At 46.3% G+C, this 12,257-nt stretch overlaps 1 protein-coding gene across 1 annotated transcript in view; it reads left to right on the top strand.

Moving 5' to 3' along the window:
- The window catches only part of LOC137341415 (transient receptor potential cation channel subfamily V member 6-like), a 79,203-nt gene that overhangs the window by 2,325 nt on the left and 64,621 nt on the right, over positions 1–12,257 (top strand). Inside the window, exons 2-4 of the mRNA XM_068004527.1 lie at positions 5,240–5,337; positions 6,122–6,244; positions 7,848–7,988. Of these exons, the coding sequence (XP_067860628.1) occupies positions 5,240–5,337; positions 6,122–6,244; positions 7,848–7,988 (362 nt within the window). The remainder of the gene's footprint in view (positions 1–5,239; positions 5,338–6,121; positions 6,245–7,847; positions 7,989–12,257) is intronic.

Here is a 12,257-nt window from a genome sequence, read left to right as displayed (position 1 = left end):
AAGAAATTCCTCCTCATCTCAGTCCTAAATGTCCTACCCCGTATCCTGAGACTGTGACCCCTCGTTCTGGACCCCCCAGCCAGGGGAAACATCCTCCCTGCATCCAAACTGTCCAGCCCTGTCAGAATTCTATTTGTTTCAATGAGATCCCCTCTCATTCTTCTAAACTCTAGTGAATACAGGCCGAGTCGACCCAATCTCTCCTCATACGACAGTCCTGCCATCCCAGGAATCAGTCTGGTGAACCTTCGCTGCACTCCCTCTATGGCAAGTATATCCTTTCTTAGGTAAGGAGACCAAAACTGCACACAATACTCCAGGTGTGGTCTCACCAAGGTCCTGTATAACTGCAGTAAGACATCCTTGCTCCTGTACTCAAATCCTCTTGCAATGAAGGCCAACAGACGATTTGCCTTCCTAACTGCTTGCTGCACCTGCATATTTGCTTTCAGTGACTGGTGTACAAGGACACCCAGGTCCCTTTGTACATCAACATTTCCCAATCTATCACCATTCAAATAATACTCTGCCTTTCTATTTTTCCTTCTGAAGTAGATAACTTCACATTTTTCCACATTATACTGCATCTGCTATGTATTTGCCCACTCACTCAACTTGTCTAAATTGCCTTGAAGCCTCTTTGCATCCTCCTCACAACTCACAATCCCACCTAGTTTTGTGTCGTCAGCAAACTTGAAAATATTACATTTGGTTCCCTCATCCAAATCATTGATATATATTGTGAATAGCTGGGGCCCAAGCACTGATCCCTGCGGTACCCCACTAGTCACTGCCTGCCACCCCGAAAAAGACCCGTTTATTCCTACTCTCTGTTTCCTGTCTGTTAACCAATTCTCAATCCATGCCAGTATATTACCACCAATCCCATGTGCTTTAATTTTGCACACTAACCTCTTATGTGGGACTTTATCAAAGGCCTTCTAAAAATCCAAATAAACCACATCCACTGGTTCTCCCTTATCTATTCTACCAGTTACATCCTCAAATAACTCCAGTAGGTTTTTCAAACATGATTTCCCATTCATAAATCCATGTTGACTTTGTCTAATCCCATTGATATTTTCTAAGTGTCCTGTTATCACATCCTTTATAATAGACTCGAGCATTTTCCGATTACTGATGTTAGGCTAACCGGTCTGCAGTTCCCTGTTTTCTCTCTCCCTCCTTTTTTAAATAGTGGGGTTACATTTGCCACCCTCCAATCTGCAGGAACTGTTCCATAATCTATAGAATTTTGGAAGATGACAACTAATGCATCCACTATTTCCATGGCTACCTCTTTTAATACTCTGGGATGCAGATTATCAGGTCCTGGGGATTTATCAGCTTTCAGTCCCATTAATTTCTCCAGCACTATTTTTTTACTAATACTAATTTCCTTTAATTCTTCCTTCTCACTAGACCCTTGGTTCCCTTGCATATCTGGAAAGTTATTTGTGTCCTCTTCCATGAAGACAGAACCAAAGTATTTGTTTAATTGCTCTGCCATTTCCCTGTTCCCCATTATAAATTCACCCGTTTCTGACTGTAAGGGACCTACATTTGTCTTCACTAATCTTTTTCTTTTTACATACTTGTAGAAGCTTTTACAGTTCATTTTTATGTTCCTTGCAAGTTTGCTCTCATACTCTATTTTTCCCCTCTTAATCAATCTCTTGGTCCTTTTTTGGATGTTCAGGGTGTGGGCAATGATTTGATGAACATTCTGCACACAGACTGGATCCCCATCTTTTCTCTTGCAGACACTGATAGACTGACCGGGCATTTCCAGCATTTGCTGGGAAGTTTTTTAACTTAAATTTCATGGAATGTTGCAGAGAGACACTATTCTGAAAGATTGTGGGGTTATTTTATCCTGTGTTTTTTCTGTCGATTCCATACCATCAAATTTATTAATCCCACAGCCCCTTCCGTAATCCTCAATGGTTATTTTTAACAGGCCAGTTTTTAGTGTTGATCAAAGGGCTGTCAGTGCTGGGGACGGACGCTGTTCCATGTTTGTCACCAGGTGTCAGCACTGAGCACTCTGAGCTCGGTTAACAAAGGCTGCAATTTTTTTACAGCACAGAAGGAGGCCATTCGGTCCATCGAGCTTGTGCCGGCTCTTTGTAAGAGCAATCCAGTCAGTCCCATTCCCCCACTCTTTCCCCCTAGGCCTGCAAATTTTTTCCCTTCAAATATTTATCCAATTCTTTTTTGAAAGCCACGATTGAATCTGCTTCCACCACCCTTTCAGGCAGCGCATTCCAGATCATAACCACTCGCTGCGTAAAAAAGTTTTTCATCACGTCGCCTTTGGTTCTTTTGCCAATCTGTGTGCTCTTCGCGATCCTTCCGCCAATGGGAACAGTTTCTCTTTATTTACTTTATCTAAACCCGTCATGATTTTTAACACTTCTATCAAATCTCCTCTCAAGCTTCTCTGCTCTAAGGAGAACAACCCCAGTTTCTCCAGTCTGTCCACGTAACTGAAGTCCCTCATCCCTGGAGCCATTCGAGTAAATCTCTTCTGAATCCTCCCTAAGGCCTTCACATCTTTGCTAAAGTGCGGTGCCCAGAACTGGACACAATATTCCAGTTGTGGCCGAACCAGTGTTTTATGGAGGTTCAACATAACCTCCTTGCTTTTGTACTCTGCCTCTATTTATAAAGCCCATGGTTCCTCTATGCTTTTTTAACCGCTTTCTCTACCTGTCCTACCACTTCAAAGATTTGTTCAATAGAAGCAGAAAATCCTGGAAATTGACAATCACATTCCAATGTACTTCCAACTTTAGAGGTTAAGTTGCCAATTCTCGTTACAGATGCTGCCTGAACTGCTGGGTATCTCCAGTGTTTTCTGGTTTCATTTTTATTTTTGATAGAGTAGAGCTTCCTCTACGCTGTCCCATCAAACACTCCCAGGGCAGGTACAACACGGGTTAGATACAGAGTAAAGCTCCCTCTATACTGTCCCATCAAACACTCCAGGGTGAGGTACAGCACGGTTTAGATACAGAGTAAAGCTCCCTCTACACTGTCCCATCAAACACTCCAGGGTGAGGTACAGCACGGTTTAGATACAGAGTAAAGCTCCCTCTACACTGTCCCATCAAACACTCCAGGGTGAGGTACAGCACGGTTTAGATACAGAGTAAAGCTCCCTCTACACTGTCCCATCAAACACTCCAGGGTGAGGTACAGCACGGTTTAGATACAGAGTAAAGTTCCCTCTACACTGTCCCATCAAACACTCCAGGGCAGGTACAGCACGGGTTAGATACAGAGTAAAGCTCCCTCTACGCTGTCCCATCAAACACTCCAGGGTGAGGTACAGCATGGGTTAGATACACAGCAAAGCTCCCTCTACACTGTCCCATCAAACACTCCCAGGGCAGGTACAGCACGGGTTAGATACAGAGTAAAGCTCCCTCTACACTGTCCCATCAAACACTCCCAGGGCAGGTACAGCACGGGTTAGATACAGAGTAAAGCTCCCTCTACACTGTCCCATCAAACACTCCCAGGGCAGGTACAGCACGGTTTAGATACAGAGTAAAGCTCCCTCTACACTGTCCCATCAAACACTCCAGGGTGAGGTACAGTAAGGGTTAGATACAGAGTAAAGCTCCCTCTACACTGTCCCATCAAACACTCCAGGGCAGGTACAGCATGGGTTAGATACAGAGTAAAGCTCTACGCTGTCCCATCAAACACTCCAGGGTGAGGTACAGTAAGGGTTCAGCATTAGGCAAAACCACTCAACACTGTCTCAACGACTTGTCTTAACCACCATTCCTGCAGTAGCGCCCTCTACTGCACCAGTGTGGTATTTCCATGCAATTCTTCCTTGTGGTCCTTCTGTTTTTCCCATTGTGAAGTCCCTCCAGGATGATTCTGTTCTATAGCTGGGCGTAGGTCGGAATAACCTTTTTCCTATTCCTGGCCCCTGCTCGGTACTGTGCCATGGCAGTGTGTGAGTGTGGCAGCTCACCGTGATGGGCAAAGTTTCTTCCTGTATTTCCTGAAGAAAAACAGATGATCTGGTCATTTATCACATTGCTGTTTGTGGGACCTTCCTGTGCGCAAATTGGCTGCCACGTTTCCTACATTACAACAGTGACTATACTTCATTGGCTGTGAAGCGTCCTGAGGTTGTGAAAGGCGCTATATAAATGCAAGTTCGTTCTTTCCTTTTTCCATGCAACAGCCACTTGCCCAATTGCTGCACAGTTGTGTGTGTGATCCCGAGCTCAGTAGGAATTTGATTGACACTATCCCAAACTCATTTCATGTGAGACTTTCATCCCATTGGGTCTGGGCTGGATTGGATCCCAGGTTCAAAGAGATGAGAGGGCAATATCCAACCCAGTGTACCAATCACATCCAATGAGTATACAATCTCACTCTTAAACGGAGCAGGTATTTGCCAGACATGAAGTGAAATTGTTTCCTGGTCATTTGGGGACTGCCCACATCCGTCATCCCCGTTTGGTCCCACGAGACTGAATGCGCAGAGTGTCTTTTTTTATTTAAGACAAGAATTATGCATTTAACTTTCTTGAGATTATTTTAGAATTAGAACACAGAATCCAGGGAAATTATGACAACCCTCGGACTGGTTTTTGTCTGAATCATTTTTTTGGGTTAGTGTAAGTTTTCTTGATGCGTACGGTAGTGTAATTGGTCTCATAATCCAGAGAACGTGAGTTCAAATCCCACCGTAGAAGTTTGAGAATTTGAATTCAATTTAAAAACATCTGCAGTATCAGTAAAAATGACCATGAAGCTGTTAGATTGTTTGTAAAAACCCAACTGGTTCAGTAATATCCTTTAGGGAAGGGAGAGCAATGATGGGTTCAGTAACTTTCCATCGGAGCAAAATGCACAGCAGTGCAACACCAGACCGAGCGGATTAATAGAATCTCATTTGCCTACAGAGCATTGTGTGATGTGACCTAAGGGAGCTCCTGGGTCTTGTTCCCGCTCTCTCCTGAGTTAGCCGAGCTCACCCGGGGAGCCAGCAGGGGGGCAGTACAATTGGCATCAGCAAATCCTGCGGGAGAGAGGAGGAGAATGACCGGCCAGGGCTGATAGAGCGACGATGAAGGAACGGTGGACGATACATGTTCACGTCGGGCTGGTGTGTGACTTGTTTGAGAAGCACTCTGGGATGTCATGAGGTCATGAAGGGCGCTACATAAATGCGAGTTTGTTCATCTTTTTTTTTTCTTCACAGGATCAATGAGTCGCCTCTACTTTTTGCTGCCAAAGAAAATAAAGCTCAGGATATTTATAAACTCGCCAAATGTCCATCATTCGACCTTTTTGAAACAGGTGAGAAATCTAGTCCACGTGCACATCTTGCCCAAATTTCTGTTGTCACGATATTCAGTCATGTTTTCAAGTCAAAATTTAATACTGAAACTGCCGATGTGAAGATTTAGATTGGAAGCCCGCTAGGTTGGGTTATGGGTGGGGGAGAGGGGTTAGAGGATAAAATAACCAGGGTCCGTGATCCTGATCACTATCCAGTGACGCCTGCTGGGAGTTTGTGTAAGGTGAGGACAGTGTCAGACATTTCAGAGATGTCCCTCTGGTCGAGTAGCCTGCTCTCACTCAGTGTTACTGCTGACTGTAGAAATATATCCCAGCAAGAATTGAGATAGGGCCAGGAGGCCATTCAGCCCCTCGAGCCTGTTCTGCCATTCAATTAAGTCATGGCTGAGCCATTTCTCAACTCCATTCTACCTGCCTTGGTGCCATATGCTTTAATATCCTTGTCTAACAAAGAGGGGCCAAGCTCAGAAGGACCATCTAAATCAGGGCAAATTCCTCCATGGACCATCTCCCTTCCTAAAGTAACGGCATTAGAGCTGAACAGGCTGCCCCTCATCGTGGAAAGCCATGATTACCTGTCGGTGTAACCTCAGGAACGTTGTCATATTATCGGTACTGTAACCCCTGACCCTCCCCCTCCCCACGATGGGTGCAATGAACCTCTGGATTCCTCCCCAAACTCTGTAATGCCTCTTCTCACATTTTGTTCCCCTCGGATTCTCAACGCCAACTTTACTGAATCCCACCGCAGACTTTCCTCGCTGTTTCTCTCTCTCTCCAGGTACAATGGGGGAGACGGCGTTGCATGTAGCGGCAATGTACAATAACGACAAGGCGGTGATCGCACTCCTGGAAGTGGCTCCCGAGCTCATGAGCGAACCAATCACGGGCGAGCTGTACGCAGGTGCAGGTGGCATTTTCCTGCCTTCGCTCCCAGCCAATCTGAGGGAGAGTCAGCACAGTGAGCGGGGGGGTTTGTGGGGGGAACCCAATTACAGGCACAAAACAAACCCTGAACATCAACAGTACTGAGGATGGGTAGAGGGTGAGGTACTGGGGATGGGTAGTGAGTGAGTTATGGGGCATGGGTAGTGCGTGAGTTATGGGGGATGGGTATTGAGTGGGGTGTAGTGGATGCGTAATGACTGAGGTATGAGTGATGTGTCATGAGTGCAGTACGAGGGATGGGTAGTGGGTGAGGTATAGGGGATGCACAGTGAGTGATGTATGGGGATGGGTACTGAGTGAGGTATGAGTGATGTGTCGGAGTGCAGTATGGGGGATGGGTAGTGAGCGAGGTATGGAGGATGGGGAGTTTTTGAGGTATGGGGGATGGATAGTGATTGAGGAATGGCGGATGGGTAGCGAGTGAAGTATGTGGGATGGGTATTGAGCGAGGCACGGGGGATGGGTTGTGGGTGAAGTATGGGGGATGGGTTGTGAGTGAGATATGAGGGATGGGTTGTGACCGACGTATGGGGAATGGGTTGTGGGTGAGGTATGGGGGATGGGTTTTGGGTGAGGTATGGGGGATGGGTTGTGGGTGAGGTATGGGGGATGGGTTGTGGGTGAGGTATGGGGGATGGGTTTTGGGTGAGGTATGGGGGATGGGTTGTGGGTGAGGTATGGGGGATGGGTTGTGACCGACGTATGGGGAATGGGTTGTGGGTGAGGTATGGGGGATGGGTCTTGGGTGAGGTATGGGGATGGGTAGTGAGTGAGGTATGGGGGATGGGTAGTGAATGGGGTATGGGGGTTGGGTTGTGACTGACGTATGGGGGATGGGTAGTGAGTGCAGTATGGGGAATGGGTATTGAGTGAGTTTTGGGGGATTGGTAGTGAGTGAGGCATAGGGGACGGTGAGTTATTGAGGTATGGGGGATGGGTGGTTAGCAAGGTTTGGGGGCTGGGTCGTAGGTGAGATATGGGGGAAGGGTAGTGAGGGAGGAATGGGGGATGGGTAGTGAGTGAGGAATGGGGGTTGGGTAGTGAGCAAGTTTTGGGGGATGGGTAATGAGCGAGGTATGAGGGATGGGTAGTGAGTGAGATATGGGGGATGGGTCTTGGGTGAGGTATGGGGGATGGGTCTTGGGTGAGGTATGGGGGATGGGGAGTGAGTGAGGTATGGGGGATGGGTAGTGAATGGGGTATGGGGGATGGGTAGTGAGTGAGGTATGGGGGATGGGTAGTGAGTGAGGTATGGGGGATGGGTAGTGAGTGAGGTATGGGGGATGGGTAGTGAGTGAGGTATGGGGGATGGGTAGTGAGTGAGGTATGGGGGATGGGTAGTGAGTGAGGTATGGGGGATGGGTAGTGAGTGAGGTATGGGGGATGGGGAGTGAGTGAGGTATGGGGGATGGGGAGTGAGTGAGGTATGGGGGATGGGGAGTGAGTGAGGTACAAGAGGGTTGGATTGAGTGAGCTTTCGGGAAACATACAGCTATTAAAGTTTTGGCGAATGGATACTAATCGATTCGAAAATGACTGGATATTATTTTGTCAAATAGGTGAAACAGCCCTTCACATCGCTGTGGCAAATGCGAATGTGAGTCTGGTGAAAGAACTGATCAACCGGGGAGCTGATGTCGTTGCACCTCGAGCGACTGGGACCTTCTTCAGGCAAAGCAGAAGGAGTATCATATATTATGGTGAGAGTACAATCCCTTCAGGTCTAGACTTCGTATTCATTGTCGATGGGTAGAGCCATTTTAATGTCTGGGAAATCATGTGTCTCATCCTTCGACAGGCTATCCCAACAGGTGAAGCTTTATGCTGGAGTGCTGAAGAGAAATGATTTGATTTGAATGAGGGGACCAAATGTAATATTTCCAAGTTTGCTGATGACACAAAACTAGGTGGGAATGTGAGTTGTGAGGAGGATGCAAAGAGGCTTCAAGGGGATATAGACAGGCTAAGTGAGTGGGCAAGAACATGGCAGATGGAATATAATGTGGAAAAATGCAAAGTTATCCACTTTGGTAGGAAAAACAGAAATGCAGAGTATTTTTTAAATGGTGATAGATTGGGAAATGTTGATGTTCAAAGGGACCTGGGTCTCCTTGTACATGAGTCACTGAAAGCCAACATGCAGGTGCAGCAAGCAATTGGGAAGGCAAATTGTATTTTGGCCTTTATTACAAGAGGATTTGAGTACAGGAGTAAAGATGTCTTATTGCAATTATATAGGGCCTTGGTGAAACCGCACCTGGAGTATTGTGTACAATTTTGGTCTCCTTACCTAAGAAAGGATATACTTGCCATGGAGGGAGTGCAACGAAGGTTCAGCAGACTGATTCCTGGGATGGCGGGATTGTCGTATGAGGAGAGATTGAGTAGACTCGGCCTGTGTTCTCTGGAGTTTAGAAAAATGAGAGGTGAAACATACAAAATTCTTATAGGGCTCGACAGGGTAGATGCGGGGAGGATGTTTCCCCTGGCTGGGGAGTCTAGAACCAGGGGTCACAGTCTCAGAATAAGGGGTTGGCCATTTAGGACTGAGATGAGGAGAAATTTCTTCACTCAGAAGGTGGTGAATCTTTGGAATTCTCTATCCCAGAGGGCTGTGGAGGCTCAGTCATTGAGTACATTCAAAACAGAAAGCGATAGATTTCTAGATATTGAAGGCATCAAGGGATATGGGAATGGTGCAGGAAAATGGCGTTGAGGTAAAAGATCAGCCATGATCTTGTTGCATGGTGGAGCAGGCTCGAGGGGCCGGATGGCCTACTCCTGCTCCTCCTTCTTATGTTCTTATGTAAAAATGTAGGCTTTAATCTCAACAACAACCTCTTGCATTTATATAGTGCCTTAAACTTCCCAAGGCGCCTCACAGGAGTGTAATCAAATAAAAATTGACACTGAGCCAAAGAAGAAGATTTTAGGATAGTGGTCAAAGTGATAGGTTTTAATCAGTGTCTTAAAGGAGGAGATTGAAGTGGAGAGGGGGTGAAGTTTAGGGTGGGATTTCCAGAGCTTAGGGCCTGGACGGCTGAAGGCACGGCTGCCAATGGTGGATTGAAGGAAGTGGGGATGCATAAGAGGCCAGTATTGGAGGAACATAGAGTTCGCGGAGGGTTGTAGGGCTGGAAGAGGTTACAGAGGTAGGGAGGAGCGAGGCCATGGAAGGATTTGAACACAAGGATGAGCATTTTAAAATCGAGGCTTTGCTGAACCGGGAGCCAATGTAAGTTGACGAGCACTGGGGTGATGGGTGAACAGGACTTGGTGCGAGTTAGGATTTGGGCAACAGTGTATTAGATGAGCTCAAGTTTATGGAGGGTGAATCTCCCAATGAGCATGCCTAATGGTATTGAAGCAAAATCCGGAAGCTCAGAAGATAAAGATTTTGGGGCTAAAACTCTGATTGACCCACCTCTGGTGGAAGTGCAGCAGAGCAGGATTTAAATGCACCTAGGCATGAAGCCGTAGATCCCCCAGATCCCAAATTGCGGAGACAGTGTCATCTCGTTGGGGAGGGCGACCGGTGCCTCCAAAAGTGAATCGGGGTGCGCGTCCCAATCCTCCAGCAGAGGGCAGAGTGGCCAAAAGCCATTTTGCTAAGTTACATAGAATTTACAGCACAGAAACAGCCATTTGGTCCAACTGGTCTAAGCCGATGTTTATGCTCCACAAGAGCTTTCTCCCACCCTACTTCATCTAACCCTATCAACGTAAGCTCCTATTCCTTTCTCCCTCATGTAATTATCTAGCTTTCCCTTAAATGCATCTATCTTATTTGCCCAAACTACTCCTTGTGGTAGCAAGTTGCACATTCTAACCACTCTCTCCTGAATTCCTAATTGGATTTATCGGTGACTAGCTGATATTTATATCCCCTAGTTCTGGTCTCCCCCACAAGTGGAAACATCTTCCTTATGTCTTCCCTGTCAAACCCTTTCATAATTTTAAAGACCTCTATTAGGTCACCCCTCAGCCTTCTCTTTTCTAGAGAAAATAGCCATGCACAGTTTCGCCTGAGGCCCTTTCAGGGGCCGGAGATTAACAATGTTTTAAAGCTCTTCAACTCCAAAGGGAGCCTTCGAGAAATCAATTTAAGGTCATCGTTACCCCTTTCAGAAGGCCTAAATGGGGACTCTTCCACCTCTTTTTTTAATTCATTCTCAGGATGTGGGTATCGCTGGCAAGGCTGGCGTTTGTTGCCCATTCCTAGTTGCCCTGAAAAGGTGGTGGTGGGCACTGCCCTTGAACTACTACAGTGTAGCAGTTTGATGCAACTGAGTGGCTTGCTGGGCCACTTCAGAGGGCAGTTAAGAGTCAACCACGTTGGTGTGGGACTGGAGTCACATATAGGCCAGACTGGGTAAGGACGGCTGTTTCCTTCCATAAAGGACATTAGTGAATCAGTTGGGTCTTTATGACAATCCAACAGCTTCATGGTCACTTTTCCAACCCCTCATCCTCTCCATCACGAAGACCACCTACTTCCTCCTTCGTAGCATTGGCTATTTCCACCCTTGCCTCAGCCCATCATCTGCCAAAAATCCTTGTCCATGCCTTTGTTACCTCCAGACTCAATTATTCCAATGCTCTTCTGGCTGACCTCCCATCCACCCCCACCCAATGTAAACTTCAGTTCATCCAAAACTCTGCTGCCCACATCCTACCCCACACCATGGCCCAATTACCCATCACCCTGTGCTTGCTGGCGGACATTGTTTCTTGGTCCACCCAACGCATCACATTTAAAATTCCCATCCTCGTGTTCAAATCCCTTCATGGCCTCTCCCCTCCCTCTTTCCGTAAACTTCTTCAGCCCATCACCCCTCTGTGAACCACACATTTCTCCAAGTCTGGCCTCTTGCGTATCCTGAAATCCCTTTTGCCTATCACTGGGAGCCGTGCCTTCATCCATCTAGGCCCTAAGCCCTGGAATTCCCTCCCTACACCTCTTCACTTCTCCACCTCCCTTTCATCATTTAAGTCTCTTCTTAAAACCCACCTCTTTGACCAAGCTTTTAGTCACCCCTCCTAATATCTCCTTTGGCTCGGTGTCAATTTTTATCTGAATATGGTTCTGTGAAGCACTTTGGGATGTTTCTCTGTGATAAAAGTGCTATATAAATGAAAGTTGTTGTTGTTATTGACAAGAAATATAACCAAACACTTTGATTGAAATTTAATGTCCTATTCCAAAAACCAACATACAGAAGAGGGTCAGTGAGGAGAGAAACATGCCTTACTGTATGCTAAATTAATTCACCTCAGGCTTATCCCAATGAGGTTTAATTGTCTCTGGAAGAACACTGGTTAACATGTTCCTGTAACGTTCCATCATGCATTGTCTTAACACAGTTATTCACTCTTGGTTTTGTAATACCATGCTCCTGTTATTTTTATAGAACTTGGAATTTTAGGTGAGGCATTAAACTGAGGCCTCATCAAGTAGCTCAGGTGGATGTTGAAGATCCCATGGCACTATTCAAAGAGCTCTAGTTGTTCCGCTGTCCTGGCCAATATTCTTTCCTAAACCCAAGCTGCCAAAAACTCATTAATGTGTCATTCATCCCATGCTGTTTGTGGGATCGTGCTATGCACAAATTGGCTGCCACATCTGCCTACATAACAACAGTGGATGCACTTCAAAAAGTAATTCATGGGATGTGAGGAACACAGGGACGTCCTGAAGATGCGATAAGACATGTTCTATATGCAAATTTATGAGTACTTTGCATCTGTCGTTACCAAGGAAGAAGATACTGCCAAAGTCACAGTAAAAGAGGAGTTAGTTGAGCTGCTGGATGGGCTAAAAATTGATAAAGAGGAGGTACTAGAAAGGCTAGCTGTACTTAAAGTAGTTAATTCACCCTGTCTGGATGGGATACATCCTAGATTGCTGAGGGAAGTAAGGGTGGAAATTGCAGAGGTACTAGCAATAATCTTCCAATCATCGTTAGATA

This window comes from Heptranchias perlo, chromosome 23 (genome assembly GCF_035084215.1).
Source record: "Heptranchias perlo isolate sHepPer1 chromosome 23, sHepPer1.hap1, whole genome shotgun sequence".
NCBI lineage: Eukaryota > Metazoa > Chordata > Chondrichthyes > Hexanchiformes > Hexanchidae > Heptranchias > Heptranchias perlo.
This window is presented reverse-complemented; position numbering and strand designations above follow the sequence as displayed.